This window comes from Aquarana catesbeiana, linkage group LG02 (assembly GCF_042186555.1).
Source record: "Aquarana catesbeiana isolate 2022-GZ linkage group LG02, ASM4218655v1, whole genome shotgun sequence".
Classification (NCBI taxonomy): domain Eukaryota; kingdom Metazoa; phylum Chordata; class Amphibia; order Anura; family Ranidae; genus Aquarana; species Aquarana catesbeiana.
The window spans coordinates 576,701,790-576,720,403 of record NC_133325.1 but is presented as its reverse complement, the minus strand read 5'-3'; the positions used below and the strand labels follow the sequence as shown (position 1 = coordinate 576,720,403).

Here is an 18,614-nt window from a genome sequence, read left to right as displayed (position 1 = left end):
CACAGCACTGGAAGATCACCACTTTCTGGGGTCAGAGGACCTAGGATTTTTCAATTGAGCACAGCAGCCATCAGCACATGGGGCACTCTTCATTCACGGTAAGTATTGTCCCTGGTGCTGCTTCTGGGTCCATGCACACTGGCTTCAAAAAACACTGCTCCTAGAGGATTTTAGCATTTTGTCTGTAGAAGCAACTAATGTTATCCTATGTGTTCATGCAAACTAGGTCATTTAGAAGCATATTTTAAGCTCAGTGTTTAGAGGCAGAAAAACAAACCTTCTGTTTTGAGTTTTTTAAAGGTGCTTTTCTGGCCAAAAAAAAACACTAAACGCTGGTACAAAAAAACGCTCAAAATTAGCACTTTTTTCTGCCAAGAGCACTGATGTTTTTTTAAACCAGTGTACATGGACCCTTTAAAAAATATATATTTTCAGTAGACTTCAGCCTTAAAGTGGCTGTAAACCCTTTTTGTTGATTTTTATCCATAGGTAAGCCTAGAATCAGGCTTACCTATAGGTAGTGGAAATATCTCCTAAACGTGCGCTGTTTAGGAGATATTTCACTTCTAGTGCGCCAATGTCGTCATCGGCGCACGCGCTGTGAAGAAACGGACCACCATGCCGTTTCTTCCCCCAGCGCGTGCCGTGACTGACAGCTCCCGCGTGCATATGCGGGAGTGACGTCACGCGACTCCGGCCAGTCAAAGAGCCGGAGTCTGTGGCCCTGGAAGGAAGAGGGGCAAAGATGGACACGGCCTGCTCAGGGGACAGCACGGGCTTTGTTTGCAGGTAAGTGTCATATAATGGGCTAGTATGCGATGCATACTAGGCCATTAGGCTTTTCATTTGCAGGCTTTGCGGGGATCAAAAGAGGAAGTAAAACCCATCTGGGTTTACTTCCTCTTTAAATGAGGATAAGAATAATGGTTTATTAGCTGACAAATTCCAGCCAGGTTGATTAAACAATTGATCTACAAAGATGCTTATTCACCTTCCCAACAATCTTCCTGGCTATTATTTAAACCTGACAAAATAGCAGCTATTAGATGATGGGCATTACATTTCTCTCTAACTATGTATCAAATTCCTATTAGTAAAATTATTCTGGGTTGTGTGTTTGTATGTTATAAATGTATAATTCTCAATAGTCGCCAGTATCTGATAACAAAAATCTCATAGTTCATGTGAAATGGATATAAACACACAGTTTTGTTGACTGAGGTTGTTGATGTTGATTCAATTTTTAATTACATGGAATGTACATGTTTGCATTGTCGTTAAATAAATTCATGTGTACATGAAACCATTATGAGACACATTAGGTTGCTGCTGTAAATTGGGTTGTGTATGAAGCACTGATGTCTTTAAAAGGCTAGAAGATAAACTCTCATATATACTTAATAAATAGGCTGGAAGATACGGTTTACCTCTGCATATATGCAGTCATTTTTTGCAATATGATCCAGAATCCAGAAGCTTGGTTGGAGCATTGAATGCAATCACTGGATTTAAAATCTGTTCTAGATGGGGCAACTTGCATTCAAGCCAAAATTGGTTTACATACCTCAGTGTATAACTTAAAGTGTTTGTAAAGGTTCGTTTTTTTTCCGTTAAAAATAACAAACATGTTGTACTTACCTCCTCTGTGCAGTTGGTTTTGCACAGAGCAGCCTGGATCCTCCTTTTCTCGGGCCTCTCTTTGCTGCTTCTGGCCCCTCCTTCCTTTGAGTGCCCCTCAGCCAGCAGCTTGCTACAGGGGACACCCGAGCCGAGTCATAGCTCTGTGTATCCATTCAGACACAGAGCCCTGACCTGGCCCCGCCCCCTCTCTCCCCTGATTGGCTGACTGATTTTGATTGACAGCCACGGGAGCCAATGGCACCGCTGCTGTGTCTCAGCCAATCAGGAGTCGTCTTTGGGATAGCTAAGACACTCGTCGACATCGCTGGAAAGAGAAGGGGCTCAGGTAAGCAATTAGGGGGATGCTGGGGACACTGCTACACACAGAAGGTTTTTTTATCTTAATGCATAGAATGCATTAAGATAAAAAAACCTTCTGCTTTTATAACTCCTTTAAGCTGGGTACATACGGTCTGAATATTGGCTGGTTCAGCAGGATTCAGTCAACATTTGGACCATGTGTACAGCTGCAATTTCAACAGAAACCGGTCTAGGGACCAGCTTTTGTCAAAGAGACATGCTGGAAAACCAGCCAATGGGAGTCCCCCTGTCAGAACACAAATACACAGTGGTGGAGATTGCTGCACTATGTTAGTACAGCGCATTCAGCACACTGGATTGAACAAAAAGAAAAAAACTGAATGCGTGTACCAGGCATTACATACAGCACAAGTTCTTTATCTTTTTTCTGTTTGTGGAGTTCATTCAAAGTACCATTCAAAAACATTTGTGAACAATACCAAACAATAATTTGAATCACATAAATTAAGTTACCTTTCGTTTCTTAGGCTGGTCATAGACAGTTTGGATCTCTGCTGATTTAGCAGGAACCAGCTGAGATTTGAACCATGTACGGGCAGGCTGAATGTACCCAAGTTGATCGATGAGCTTGGGTACAACCAGCCTGCTGAATTTTACATGCGATTATTACCAGAGTCTATTATAGCTGGTAGCAATAATCACTGTGTTCTCCCAGCAGGGATGGCTTCTCCCGCCCCCTCACCAGGAGAACACAATGGCTCAGCGGGAGGGATTCCCCTGTCAACACTGTCTGTGTTGATGGAGGAATCAAATGGTTGTAGGAAAGAAATTCCCTCTATCAATAGCCGGCCTTATTAGATGTATGTAATACAGCAGTTATACAGATATATACTAAAAAGCTGTTATTTCAATCAACACCTGACCTGAACTGCTTAAGTGGTTCCTGAGCAACTACCCAGAGACTAAGCTGCAGACATAACATAACATAATTAAATAAATAGCCGTAAATGGTTAATATTGTCTAAAGTATTCAGAAACCATTTTGGAGAATTAAAAAATAAACTGATTTAATAGTGCTTTCCCAGTATCTGACAAAAAGGTATGCAAAAATAAAAATTGTGTTAGCCATTTTTCACTGTGGCAATGCATATTTTCCCAGTGATTTGTCTTTATAGATTTATGATGTCATACTGTAGATTCCCTTGGTGTTTGTTTATATTCGTGGCTCTCATTGGTCCGCGCTCGCTGACAACTATAGATCCATTTTATAACACGGGCATTCCTCTCAATTACAGATATCGGTGTTCTTTCTTTATCTTCTTCAACAGCAGCAAACCCGCAGCTCACTCTATCCATGGATTCCATGCTGCCAAACGAGGTGTGCTCCTCTCCCTTTTGGTACATATCAAGCAAGTTCAACAAACTGCCCTCAAGCCCACAGCTCTCAAAAAATTTTTGTGCATCACCAAAAGTCAGTTTGTCATTGACTGTAACTTCCTGTACCTCAGAGACCCTGGTGTAGTTGGTCTGGCATACCACAGGTTCCTCTCTACTTCTTTGTAACCTAGGTGAAACTGGCACATTTCCTGTACCTGGTTGAGGTGGATTCTGTGAAAATCTTGTGCTTCTTCTTAATAGAGGTGTTCCTTGAAGAAATCGAATCACAAGGCCAGCTTCCACGTTATCATTTTCCTTGCTGGCTGATGCCCCTTCACGCTTTTGTCTATACATAATGAGAGAATCCGGTCGGTTCAACCTTCTGCCGCTGAATCGCTTCCGACAGAGGGGACTGACTGTTGAGCAGTTAGGGGGAGGCTGTGGGTCATTTCCTTGGTTTGATGTGAGGAAACCGTGGGATATGGCTTGTTTCCTGCTGGGACTAAGTGTGTTATCTTTGTATGCTTCACTGTGATTTTCTTCCTTTCTTAGGCTGGGAGAGAGGTTATTAGACTGGGAGAAGATAGTTGCTGGATGAAATGTATATACTGGTGACTGAGGACCTGATTTTTCAGCTGCATGATGTAGACAGTCATTAAAGTCATTTTTCTGTGATGATAGCCCTTGTTTTGGAGAGCTAAATTGGCTTGTAAAATCATACTCCGTTGTTGAGCTTGATTCAGTTGGTGAACTAGCACTGTAAAGTGATGGGCTTGGTTTCCTTGCTAAAACAGGACTTAAGAGGGTACCAATGGCTGGGTTTTGCCTGCGATGTATCACCTGCGGAGATTTCACATACTTGGCCTTATCTGCCTCCAGTCGATCAGATGCAGTCACCCTAGGTCTGCTCATAAGAGGAGATAAAGGATGATTGATAGGCGTCATTGTGACAATAAGCTTCTCAGTGAATGCCAAAGGTTCATGTCCTATTTATAAGATGCCCTTCACTGGTTAAAAATAGGAAACATGGTAGCTGCAAAACAGAAGGAGGATATATTAGAAAATTAGATTAATTAGTAAAATAGGATCCTGAACAAAACTTTGTTTTTTCTTCGTTTTTTGGAGCGGGGAAAAGTTAGAACCACAGTTAGATTTTTTTTTTTTTTTTTGCCGTTTCCCCAATGGGAATCTATACCCTATACTCTATACTCTATACTTCCTGTCCTGTGAAACCTAGCAAAGTAATAAAATCTATTCAGTGGAGACACAGACATCAATGAAAACCTTACAAAAGTTTTATGTCTTTTCCACTCTATGAATATAGACTTTTATTGCAGTTTCAGTCCTCAGTGGTGGGATTATTTTCACTTCCTGTGCTGCTGATGAAACAAGGAAGGGAAAATCTCCCCAAAGGAGGCACAGAAATCATTAAAAATGCTACATGCTTCTACTTACTATAAAAAAATGTAAAATGAGTTAAATTGCTTTAAATTAATAACATATTAATTTCACAAAAACTTTTAATTGTTACAATGTCCATAAAATGTAATCTATTTTAAAGAAATGGAAATGGGAATAGGGAGAGGGTAAAAATAATAGCTAAAAATGTGTGTTTGGACAAAATAAAAAAATATGTCTCTGCATTACACGCACATTTCCCTATATGTTTTCTATAAAAATCCAGAAATCCAGTGAGCTCTTATTTTTCTGCTTTGTGCTGTCAATGCTGCCTTAGAGGCACTGTAATCCCAAGGAGTGTTATGAGCCCTTCTTGGAGTTCTGCTCTGTTGGATTACAAAACATCATCTCTGTATGTTACAGACACTGTGGAAGGTGTTCTGTATTTCAGCAGCAGAGAACTCGGGCTAGGCTGACAACAGTGGTAAGAATATCAGTGCAGCAGAAACAGTGTTGTCAGCCCACCACAGGAAGTTAGACACTCACTGGATATCTGGCATATCAACTGGTAATTTTATGTGCTTGCAGTGTTTTAAAGGAGACAAAACATTGGGGAAATATGTATGTATTACAGAAATGTACTGATTTTTTTTTTTTTTTTAACTAGACGTACACTTTAAAACAGTTCTTTAATCTGAAAAAAATTTTAAAAGGTCAACAGCTACAAATACTGTAGCTGCTGACTTCTAAAAAAGGACACTTCCCTGTCCAGCACAGTCCTCATCTGGGCCAGCTCTTCACTGGTCTTCGGGTCCTTGTCGCTGGCATATTTAGTATGGGAAGCCAGCTGTGACTATTTGCTGCTTCACAGCCGGCTTCTCACTGAGCAGGCGCGAGCCGCACTGCGCTGTGTGAACGGTCCTCAGCCTGCTGGGACCGGTGATATCTCTCAGAAGGCTGCAGGCAGGAAGGGGGGTGCTGAACTTCTAGTGGAAGCCTGGGTGATCTGACTGGAAGTGTAAGTGGGTGCTTACCAAGACTACAGTGCCTTTTAAAAGTATTCACCCCCCTTGGATTTTTACCTATTTTGTTACATTACAGCAATGTTTTTTTAATCTGAATTATATGTGATGGATCAGAACACAATAGTCTAAGTTGGTGAAGTAAAATTAGAAAAATATACACATAAAACAATTTTTTAGAAATAAAAAACTGATAATTGGCATGTGCGTATGTATTCACCCCCTTTGTTGTGAAGCCCATAAAAAGCTCTGGTGCAACCAATTACCTTCAGAAGTCACATAATTAGTGAAATGATGTCCACCTGTGTGCAATCTAAGTGTCACATGATCTGTCATTACATATACACACCTTTATGAAAGGCCCCAGAGGCTGCAACACCTATGCAAGAGGCACCACTAACCAAACACTGCCTTGAAGACCAAGGAACTCCCTAAACAAGTAAGGGATAGTGTACAAAGTACAAGTCAGGGTCAGGTTATAAACAAAAATCCAAATCTATGATGATCCCTAGGAGCACCGTCAAATCTATCATAACCAAATGGAAAGAACATGGCACAACAGCAAACCTGCCAAGAGACGGCCGCACACCAAAACTCACGGGCCAGGCAAGGAGGGCATTAATCAGAGAGGTAGCACAGAGACCTAAATTAACCCTGGAGGAGCTGCAGAGTTCCACAGCAGAGACTGAAGTATCTGTACATAGGACGACAATAAGCCATACGCACCATAGAGTTGGGCTTTAATCGCAGAGTGGCCAGAAGAAAGCCATTACTTTCAGCAAAAAACAAAATGGCACGTTTTGAGTTTGCGAAAATTCATGTGGGAGACTCCCAAAATATATGAAGGAAGGTACTCTGGTCTGATGAAGCTAAAATTGAACGTTCTGGCCATTAAAGAAAACGCTATGTCTGGCGCAAACCCAACACATCACATCACCCAAAGAACACCACCCCCACAGAAAACATGGCGGTGGCAGCATCATGCTGTGGGGATGTTTTTCAGCAGTCGGGACTTGGAAACTGGTCAGAGTTGAGGGAAAGATGGTTGATGCTAAATACAGGGATATCCTTGAGCAAAACCTGTACCAATCTGTGTGTGATTTGAGGCTAAGACGGAGGTTCACCTTCCAGCAGGACAATGACCCCAAACACACTGCTAAAGCAACACTTGAGTGGTTTAAAGGGAAACGTACAAATGTGTGGGAATGGCTTAGTCAAAGCCCAGACCTCAATCCAACAGAAAATCTGTGGTCAGACTTAAAAATTGCTGTTAATAAGAGCAAACCATCCAACTTGAAGGAGCTGGAGCAGTTTTGCAAGGAGGAATGGGCAAAAATCCCAGTGGTAAGATGTGGCAAGCTCATAGAGACTTATCCAAAGCGACTTGGAGCTGTGATAGCCGCAAAAGGTGACTCTACAAAGTATTGACATTAGGGGGGGGTGAAAAATGCACATTGACTTTTTCTGTTATTTTGTCCTATTTGATGTTTGCTTCACAATAAAAAAAAAATTTAAAAAAAACATCTTCAAAGTTGTGGGCATGTTCTGTAAATTAAATTATGCAAATCCTCAAACAATACATGTTAATTCCAGGTTGTGAGGCAACAAAACATGAAAAATGCCAAGGGGGGGGGGTGAATACTTTTGCAAGGCACTTTAGGTACCCACTCCCCCACCCCAAATTAAAAAAAAAAATTCAAACGAAGAAGGGGTAGGGGTGGGGGGCTAAAGCAGAACGTCCTCTTTATTTATAATAGACTATTGTCATATCAAGTAGCCAGAAGTATTGAAACTACATAGAAGGGAAATAAAGAATAGAAATCAATACATGCAGATGCAAAGGTCTGTAGTTTATATTGTAATCCAAATTTTCAGGATGTTTTAGCTGGAAATACACATACATACTGTCTGCATCCTTTTCTAACCAACAACCCAATAGTCTAAAAATACAGACATCTGAGACCAGCCTGAAATAGTCTCAGTCTGCATAGAAGGTAGTAACTTAGTTCAGAAAAAAAAAATAAGCCAAACCAAAACCAGCTAATTATAAGTGAGGATCTAAGATTAGAGAGAAAGAAAAAAAAAAAAAAAAAAGATTGCTGCTTAAGTTTGGAGACGGCAGAAACAACCGTATACATACAAAAAAAAATTAAAAAAAAAAACAGGACTTAAATCTGGTAAGCATAAAAAAATCATAATATATTCATTGCAAGTGACAGAACGCACATAAGTAAGGGTAAATATAGAGGAAAATGGTTCAACCCCTTCATTCTATAGTATACAATAGATAGATAGATATATCATTATATATATATATATATATATATATATATATATATATATACACATACACACACACACACACAGTATACACATAAAGTATATATATACTGTATATAACTTACCTGAATCAGTTGCTGTAGTGTGCGTCTCAACATCAACGAACCAGATTGTGCAACATGTGGAGAAGTATGGATCAGTGTAAGTATGTGATAACAGTGAGCAAAGGTGCGAGATGGAAGGATACGCTCCTTGCTAGCGAGGGTGTAGAAGATAGCCGTATGTACAGTATGAGTGCGTGAGATGGTGCAATAAGTAAGGAACTGTGTCACAGTGCAGTGTAAAGTGTGAGTGTGTGCGCTTGACAAACAAGGAAATCTCCACCCTTTCCAGACAGTCTCCCTTCTCATTATCCATTTGCTGACTGTTCTGTACATTAACTCCTCATTTTCCATCCATGTGTGCTCCACTCTTCTGCAATTAACTTGTCAGCTGTTATCCTTGCCTTTTTACTCTCACCTGTTTTAACAATAATCTAACTAGAACAGTGTTAACGCCTAACTTAAAGTATAACCAAAGGTATTTTTTTTTAAAGTTTTGGATAGAGTGGAAAGGGATTAGAATACAATGTCAAGTTTTTATTGCTGTCTGTGTCCCAGTTCAGGAGATTAACTCTATTTGTCCTATGAGCGAGAGTGAAGGAAAATCCCAAATTATAAATTGTCACCAGAACAGCAATTTACCGGGTCAATTTTTCAATTTGATGGAAATTACTTAAAACCCCCAAACAAAATATTTATTTATATTTATTTACTTATATTATACAATATATATTTTCTGAAAGCAGAGGCTCTTTAGAATAAAATGATGGTGGTTGCATTTTTTTCACATTACAAAATACTTGCACAACTGTTTCGCAGATGCATACATGCCTTAGGGCTCTTTCACACGGGGCGGATCAGTGATGATCCGCCCCGTGAACACCCGCTTGCTCAGCGGGGATCGCTCCGCCGATCCCCGCTGAGCAGGAAAATGACAGGTCCGTCGCTGCACAGTGTGCAGCGACGGACCTGTCAGAGCGCCGCTCTCCCCTATGGGGGATCGGATGATGACGGACCGATCCGATCTGAAAAGCGATGGAAAGGTAGGGTTTTCCTCTGTTACACTTTTTGGATCGGAGCGGGTCGGATGTCAGCGGACATGTCACCGCTGACATCCGACGCCCCATAGGGATACATGTATGTCCGTTTTTCATCCGAAAACGGAAGGATGAAAAACGGACATACGGATCCCCCGTGTGAAAGAGCCCTTAAGCCCAATACACGCGATCAGCAAATCAAATGAAAAATACCGCTTTCGAATCGATCGTACGATAATCTGATCTTAGTACACAGCTTCCGAGAGCCGACCAAAACAGTTCGTATGAAATTATCTGAAGGGACAAACACGAAAATTTTTCTCATACGATACCAGATCGTACTTTTTTTATCGTACTTTTTGTCTAATCAGTACAGTTTTTATCTGAAAATACAAATAAAGTGCAACACAATATAACACTTCTGAATTTTTATTCTGTCTTACGAGAATTTTTTGATATTTGGTAACCTTGTCACATGGAGACTACTATGCAAAAAACAAACAAACTGATAATCGTTTGTTCTAATAATCCCATTGTGTGTACCAGGCTTTAATCTCATCTATACATCTACTATTTGTTGCAAGTGTATTGTTTCTACACTGAAATTATCCTTGTGGTTAAATGTAGATATAGTCCTGACATTGTATGAATTGGAAATAAAATTTGAGTTTGGAACAAATGCTAGCTAAATTGTGTCTCCCAGATATTTTGAGGATGGTAGGAGGATGAGGAAGTCAAGACATTAAATATCATTGTTGTGGGTGATATAACAGTTATTGCCGTACCAGATGATTCATGATATCCCAACTGCAGATAGCAGATGGCAAAGTCTGTTCAGGGTAGGGCAAACAGATGAATAAACATATAAAGAGTCAGTCAAACCTGGGTGTTGCTCTTGCTGAGTGTAGGTTTCCAGGGAAAGATTGCTAAATTGGTTTCCTTCAAAACTTTTTTTTCTTACATAGTAAGTAGTTCTTTTAAAGTTGCTTGTAACTGAAGTGTTGTTTTGTATGACTCTTATTTATATGTGGCTCATGTACTGGAAATCTTTATTCATGGAGTTTGATATTGATCTGATAGTCATATAGTGGTACAATGAGTTAAAGCCATTTATGCATATCTTCTCAAAGAGTAAAGTATTGTAAAACATTTAACAGGCTGCTAATGCTGTGCAGTTATAAAGTGTAATGGTTGCCAACCTTTTGGACCTCACAATTTTGAATCCCGCAGACCACTAGCATTAACCACTTCCGGACCGCTGCATGCCGATATGCGTCCTTACTTTGACGGGGGATATCGTTGTTATGGCAGCAGCTAGCTGCCATAACTCTGGTATCCTCTTGTTCGGCCAGCGGTCCGGATTCTAAAAAGAGTAGTCTCTGCGGCAGATTCGCCGCTGGATCACTTTTATTTACCACGCTCTGGTGCCCTCTGCCGCTTACCGGATCCGTCGGCAGCGCCAGAGGTGATCGGATCTTCACCCTGGCTGGGCATGGAGATCAGTGAGGGGAAGATGGCCCCCATCCGACTCCATAACAATGCAGGGCGGAAGCAACGTCAAAACATCACTTCCACCCACAGCTCTTAAAGGGCCATTTTTTAAATTATTATTTTAAATGACAATTTTTTTTTTTTTAATTGCATTTAAAGGGGTTGTAAAGGTAAAAATTTTTTCACCTTAATGCATTCTATGCATTAAGGTGAAAAAACTTTTGACAGTACCGCCGCCCCAGCCCCCCCCCGTTTTACTTACCTGACGCCTCGAATCTTCGCTCCTCGTCCTCGTCAGCTTCATTGCAGCTCAGCCTGGTCGCTGATTGGCTGCAGTGGATGGATTGAAAGCAGCGCAGCCATTGGCTCGCGCTGCTGTCAATCACATCCGATGACGCGGCGCGCCGGGGGGCGGGGCCGAGTGATACAGCGAGCGGCTATAGCCGCCGGCTGTATCACGGGAGCGCGCCCGCAAGCACTCACCACCGTGCGAGGGAGCTCGCATTAAGGTGGTAAATGCTTGCGGGGAGGAGCTGAAACAGCCGCCGAGGGACCCCAGAAGATCAGGTTCGGGGCCACTCTGTGCAGAACGAGCTGCACAGTGAAGGTAAGTATAACATGTTTGTTATTTTAAAAAAAAAAAAAAAACATCTTTACAACCCCTTTAAGTGTAAATATGAGATCTGAGGTCTTTTTGACCCCAGATCTCATATTTGAGAGGTCCTGTCATGCTTTTTTTCTATTACAAGGGATGTTTACATTCCTTGTAATAGGAATAAAAGTGACAATTTTTTTAAAAAAAACAGTGTAAAAATAAAAAATAAAAGGTAAAATAAATAATGAAAAAAAAAAGTTTTAAACGCGCCCCAACCCGCTGAGCTCGCGTGCAGAAGCGAACACATACGTGAGTAGCGCCTGCATACGAAAACGGTGTTCAAACCACACATGTGAGGTATCGCCACAATCGGTAGAGCAAGAGCAAAAATTCTAGCCCTAGACCTCCTCTTTAACTTAAAACAAGTAACCTGTAGAATTTTTTAAATGTCGCCTATGGAGATTTTTAAGGGTAAAAGTTTGTCGCCATTCCACAAGCGGGTGCAATTTTGAAGCGTGACATGTTGGTTATCAATTTACTCGATATAACATTATCTTTCACAATATAAAAAAAAAAAAAATTGGTTAACTTTACTGTTGTCTTATTTTTTAATTCAAAAAAGTGTATTTTTTCCAAAAAAAATTGCGCTTGTAAGACTGCTGCGCAAATACAGTGTGACAGAAAGTATTGCAACGACCGCCATTTTATTCCCTAGGGTGTTAGAAAAAAATGAATAATGTTTGGGGGTTCTAAGTAATTTTCTAGCAAAAAAAAAAACCTGTCTTTAACTTGTAAACAACACATCTCAAAAAGACGCTTGGTCCTTAAGTGGTTAATTTTACATGCCTTATACATGGCTGGAAATACAGAGGAGGCATCGGGTAGCAATGCACAGTACTGTCAGTGCACATTGAGAACAACACTGAAAACAACATTGGGTGGTATACATCCACCACAATGTTGATTTGCACCAGAACCCCTGAGGACCACCAAAATCTTCTCATGGACCATCAGTGGTGCACAGACCACTGGTATAGTGAGATTAGTATATATATATATATATATATATATATATATATATATATATATATATAATATATATACACACACTAATGTGCAAACCACAATAAACCAATAAACTAGGTAAAATAATATGTAGCAGCCAGCATGCAAATGTGTCCCCACATAAAAATTTAAATGTATAAAATAGAAAAATGCAGCGCAACCTGCAATGTGCTGATTTATGCTGCATGCATACAGCAAAAAACTTTCTTTATCAAAAAAGGTGCAAATCAACGCAGTGAATCAAAAATGCTGTGAATAACTCATAAAAATAGTGAACATATACAGTTGTGATCATAAGTTTACATACCCTGGAAGAATTTATGATTTCTTGGCCATTTTCCAGAGAATATGAATGACAACACAAAAACATTTCTTTCACTCATGGTTAGTGTTTGGCTGAAGCCATTTATTATTAATCAACTATGTTTACTCTTTTTAAATCATAATGGCAACAGAAACTACCCAAATGACCTTGATCAAAAGTATACATACCCTGGTGATTTTGGCCTGATAACATGCACACAAGTTAACACAAAATGCCAGTTCACACAGGGGCAACCCGACTTACAGTGCAACTTTGCAAGGAGATTTGGAAATGACTTACAACACGACTTCAAGTCGCCTACAGGACAGAGATTGGCTCTGTCCTGTGGGCAATCAGAGCTAATCAGCTCTTGTGACATAATTGTTGTTCCTGTTCTCATCCTGGGTAAATTCATTTCTTTTTCCTGTAAAGTCGCTTCGCTATAGATGAGGAACCCAACTTGGAGACGACTTCCATTGAAATCTATGGGTACAAGTCGCCTTGAAGTAGTACAGGAATCTTTTCTGAAGTCGGAGTGACTTCAGTAGTGTACTAGATGGCTCTCATTAACTATAATGGAATTTCTTATGTCCAGCGACTTGGGGCGACTTGAGGTCTGACAAGTCGGATCCCAAGTTGCTGTAGTGTGACCTGGCACAAAGGGGTTTGAATGGCTATTAAAGGTAACCATCCTCGCCTGTGATCTGTTTGCTTGTAATTAATGTGTGTGTGTGTGTGTGTGTGTGTGTGTGTGTGTATGTATAAAAGGTCAATGCGTTTCTGGACTCCTGACAGACCCTTGCATCTTTCATCCAGTGCTGCACTGACATTTCTGGATTCTGAGTCATGGAGAAAGCAGAAGAATTGTCAAAGGATCTGCAGGAAAAGGTAGCTGAACTGTATAAAACAGAAAATGGATACAAAAAGATATCCAAGAAATTGAGAATGCCAATCAGCAGTGTTCAAATTCTAATTAAGAAGTGGAAAACGAGGGGTTCTGTTGAAACCAAAACACGGTCAGGTAGACCAACTAAACTTTCAGCCACCACTGCCAGGAAAATTGTTTGAGATGCAAAGAAAAACCCACAAATAACTTCAGGTTAAATACCAGAATCTCTGAAAACATGTGGTGTGGCTGTTTCAAGATGCACAATAAGGAGGCACTTGAAGAAAGATGGGCTTCATGGTTGAGTCGTCAGAAAAAAGCCATTACTATGCAAATGCCACAAAATATCCCGCTTACGATATGCCAAACAGCACAGAGACAAGCCTCAAACCTTCTGGCACAAAGTAATTTGGAGTGATGAGACCAAAAATTGCGCTTTTTGGCCACAACCATAAACACTACATTTGGAGAGGAGTCAACGAGGCCTATGATGAAAGGTACGGAGGTGGATCGCTGATGTTTTGGGGATGTGTAAGCTACAAATGCACAGAAAATTTGGTCAAAATTGTTGGCAAGATGAATGCAGTATGTTATCAAAAAATACTGGAGGAACATTTGCATTCATCAGCCAGGAAGCTGCACAAGGAACGTACTTGGACATTTCAACATAACAATGATACAAAACACAAAGCCAAGTCGACCTGTCATTGGCTACAGCAGAATAAAGTTAAGGTTCTGGAGTGGCCATCTCAGTCTCCTAACCTCAATATCATTGAGCCACTTTGGGGAGATCTCAAACGTGCAGTTCATGCAAGACAGCCCAAGAATTTAAAGAAACTGGAGGCTTTTTGCCAAGAGCAATGAGCAGCTTTACCATCTGAGAAGATAAAGAGCCTCATCCACAAAAGATTTCAAGCTGTCATTGATGTTAAAGGGGGTAATACACGGTATTAAGAACTGGGGTATGTAAACTTTTGATCATGGTAATTTGGGTAGTTTCTGTTGCCATTATGATTTAAAAAGAGTTGATTGATAATAAATGGCTTCAGCCAAACACTAACCATGAGTGAAAGAAAAGTATTTGTGTTATCATTCATATTCTCTGAAAAATGGCCAAGAAATCATAAATTCTGCCAGGGTATGTAAACTTATGAGCACATACCCTGGCATGTATAAAAAAAAAAAAAAAATCATAGTGCCAGCCCTGCATGCGCCTGCTGAAGTTAGCAGATAATAATTATGTAGTGTATATAAAGAAACATTTGTGGACAGAATCTAGAGACAGAGTATTGCATTCACATCCCTGTGAAGTAGTAAAAAGAAATTTAAAGAGCGCAGATGAAAACCTGTCCCTTAATGACAATTGGGACTTTTAACCACTTGCCGACCGCCTAGCGCAGATATACTGCAGCAGAATGGCACGGGCAGGCAAAATCACGTACCTGGTGCCCAAGGCGGTCGGCTTCGTTGGGGGAGCGATCCAGGCTGAGGGGGAGACCACTAATTCGTGGCCACCCCCTCGCGATCGCTCCCAACGAATGAGAATCTTCCTCTGCTGCTGTATAGTAAACAGCAGCAGAGGAAGTGAGGAGAGAAGACATCTGAGTAAGTGCGCCAACACAACACACACAGTAAAACACACCAGGCACACATTTCACCCCCCATCACCCCCTAATCAACCCCCCCCCCCCCCCGTCACAGTGACACCAAGCAGTTTTTTTTTTCTGATTACTGCATTGGTGTCAGTTTGTGACAGTTAGAAGTGGTAGGACAGTTAGTGTTAGCCCCCTTTAGGTCTAGGGTACCCCCCTAACAAAGTTTTAACCCCGTGATCACCCCCCGTCGCCAGTGTCACTAAGCGATCGTTTTTCTGATCGCTGTATTAGTGTCACTGGTGACGCTAGTTAGAGAGGTAAATATATAGGTTCGCCGTCAGCTTTTTATAGCGTCAGGGACCCCCATATACTACCTAATAAAGGTTTTAACCCCTTGATTGCCCCCTAGTTAACCCTTTCACCAGTGATCACCGTATAACTGTTACGGGTGACGCTGGTTAGTTAGTTTATTTTCTATAGTGTCAGGGCACCGCCGTTTATTACCTAATAAAGGTTTAGCCCCCTAAATGCCCGACGGTGATATAACTTAGGTTTTAGGGTCAGATAGGGTCTGCATCGCCCCAGGCAGCGTCAGGTTAGCGCCAGTACTGCTAACACCCACGCACGCAGCATACACCTCCCTTAGTGGTATAGTATCTGAACGGATCAATATCTGATTCGATCAGATCTATACTAGCGTCCCCAGCAGTTTAGGGTTCCTAAAAACGCAGTGTTAGCGGGATCAGCCCAGATACCTGCTAGCACCTGTGTTTTGCCCCTCCGCCTGGCCCAGCCCACCCAAGTGCAGTATCGATCGATCAGTGTCACTTACAAAACACTAAACACATAACTGCAGCGTTTGCAAAGTCAGGCCTGATCCCTGCGATCGCTAACAGTTTTTTTGGTAGCGTTTTGGTGAACTGGCAAGCACCAGCTCCAGGCAGCGTCAGGTTAGTGTCAGTAGCGCTAACACCCACGCACGCACCCTACACCTCCCTTAGTGGTATAGTATCTGAACGGATCAATATCTGATCCGATCAGATCTATACTAGCGTCCCCTGCAGTTTAGGGTTCCCAAAAATGCAGTGTTAGCAGGATCAGCCCAGATACCTGCTAGAACCTGCGTTTTGCCCCTCAGCCCGGCCCAGCCCACCCAAGTGCAGTATCGATCGATCACTGTCACTTACAAAACACTAAACACATAACTGCAGCGTTCGCAGAGTCAGGCCTGAGCCCTGCAATCGCTAACAGTTTTTGTTGGTAGCGTTTTGGTGAACTGGCAAGCACCAGCGGCCTAGTACACCCCGGTCATAGTCAAACCAGCACTGCAGTAACACTTTGTGACGTGGCGAGTCCCATAAGTGCAGTTCAAGCTGGTGAGGTGGCAAGCACAAGTAGTGTCCCGCTGTCACCAAGAAGACAAACACAGGCCTGTCGTGCCCATAATGCCCTTCCTGCTGCATTCGCCAATCCTAATTGGGAACCCACCACTTCTGCAGCACCCATACTTCCCCCATTCACATCCCCAACCAAATGCAGTCGGCTGCATGATAGGCATTTTCTTTATGTCCTCCTGAGCACCCCTACCCAACGAAACCCCCCCCCCCCCCCAAAAAAGATTTCATGTCTGTAGCAAGCGCGGATATAGGCGTGACACCCGCTATTATTGTCCCTCCTGTCCTGACAATCCTGGTCTTTGCATTGGTGAATGTTTTGAACGCTACTGTGACGAAAATATAAGCGTAGGATAGTTTTGCCTTAACTAGATGTGGTGTGATCTGTAGATGTAGTTTAATTCTGGGTTATTAGAAATATAGTATTCTATGTCAGTCATGCACATATGTTCTTTCATTAGCATTTGAAAAGTACAGAGATAGTTTTTTCTAGGATCTAAGTGACACCTAGATGCCAATAAAAGCTCCCATTAGAGTAAACATAGATTGCCACCTTCCTGAGGCTCAAAGGAATCTGCTAGTCATCTTGGCTACACAGATCTGCAGGGGGCATTCACAAGGCTCCGGACAGTCTGTAAGCTTTGATTAATATCGAGAGATCTAAGGAACCATTTTTATCTCTCATAAAAGCTAAAATATTAACGGCAGAGAGATGAAAATAATTCCTTTTGATCGTACACGTGATGGGTTACGTGTACATGTAACTCTGTATGTTTAGCAGAGGTGGAATCCTAAAGAACCACACAAAACCGTTATATGGCGCCTGATTGCGGCAGGCAGGCAGTGATTGGTACTGTTGCGATCGGCATGATGCGCTGGTATCGGAAATCCTATCCATGACCCAGCAATCAGCGCCGTTCTGGGCCAATGTGACTCTGGTCATTTCAGAACACAAAACATTTGTGGGCTGAGACAGGAACACCCCCCCAGGGTTGATTGGCCAAGGGCTAAAGTCCAGCCCGCATCCATATTTCAATAAATTGGGTAGCCTGAGATATGGACATTGTTCTTCCACGAAGCCAGTTCGAAACTGGGGAGTTCCCACATGTTCCAGTATGCTTCTACTAACGGATACATTTTCTTGGTAAAGTTTATTTCTGTTTTTATCCCTTTTTATTTTCATAGCAAATTGCCAATTCGTGTGTCTTTCTGCATTTTTTGTATCTTTTTTAGTAACTCCTTTTTCTTTGTATATCTTATATGCACTGCCCACTTTCGGGATATTAAATGATAAAATTAATAAGTGACTTCTGTGTACTAAGCTAGGACTCATATCTCTGGAGAGGTTGTTGTATTTTAGTGCCTAAGTACTCGGTTTAAGTTACGTACCAATCGGTATGCAATTGCACTGTGTGTTGGCAGATTGCATGCAGATTGTAAGCTAACAGATCTTCCAGGTGGAGATCTGTGTGTGTGGTGGCTCAGCAGACCAGTCTGCGGACAAACTGTTGGGTGGTGGCAGGCTATCGTTTATTGTGTGTCTGGTGTGTGGGTGTGGGGACAGTGGGGAGAGTGATTAACACCGGGGTTCAAGCTTGCAGGATAGCTGGAGGAACCCTAGAAGTGTATAGTAATTGCTAGACTGTTCCCCAACCCTTAGAGTGCACCAGATTGTATGTAAGATTCGTATCTGCCTGTGTGTGGTCAGCTAGCTGGATTGGAGTGGAGTCTCCCTCTAGTGGTGGCCAAAGGTTGTGCAGGCGGTGAAAGTACCGCAGCCAGTCTTACATGCGCAGTATAAGTTACCCCTTATTCCCTTAGTTCCTCATATACCCCAGTCACGGAACGCACGTCGCGGTTGGTTAGTAGCCGTTGGGGTGTGAATCCGTGACAGCTACCATACACTAGTTGAGTATTAGCGTAGGGTACAGCATTGCACAGACTAGGCACACTTTCACAGGGTCTCCCAAGATGCCATCGCATTTTGAGAGACCCGAACCTGGAACCGGTTACAGTTATAAAAGTTACAGTTGCAAAAAAAAGTATAAAAAAAAAAAAAAACCACAAAAAAATATATAAAATAAAAAAAACAAAAATAGTTGTTGTTTTATTGTTCTCTCTCTCTCTA

The 18,614-nt window shown here is 41.7% G+C and overlaps 1 protein-coding gene across 1 annotated transcript; it reads right to left on the bottom strand.

Annotated features, from left to right (window-relative positions):
- Positions 1-2,981: 2,981 nt before the first annotated feature.
- Positions 2,982-8,371, bottom strand: FAM110D (family with sequence similarity 110 member D). Its single transcript, XM_073616129.1, has 2 exons — positions 8,144-8,371; positions 2,982-4,351 (listed from the first exon to the last, which is right to left on the bottom strand). Exon 2 carries the CDS (start codon positions 4,261-4,263, stop codon positions 3,127-3,129), a length of 1,137 nt encoding a protein of 378 aa, XP_073472230.1. The 5' UTR covers positions 4,264-4,351; positions 8,144-8,371; the 3' UTR covers positions 2,982-3,126.
- Positions 8,372-18,614: the final 10,243 nt, after the last annotated feature.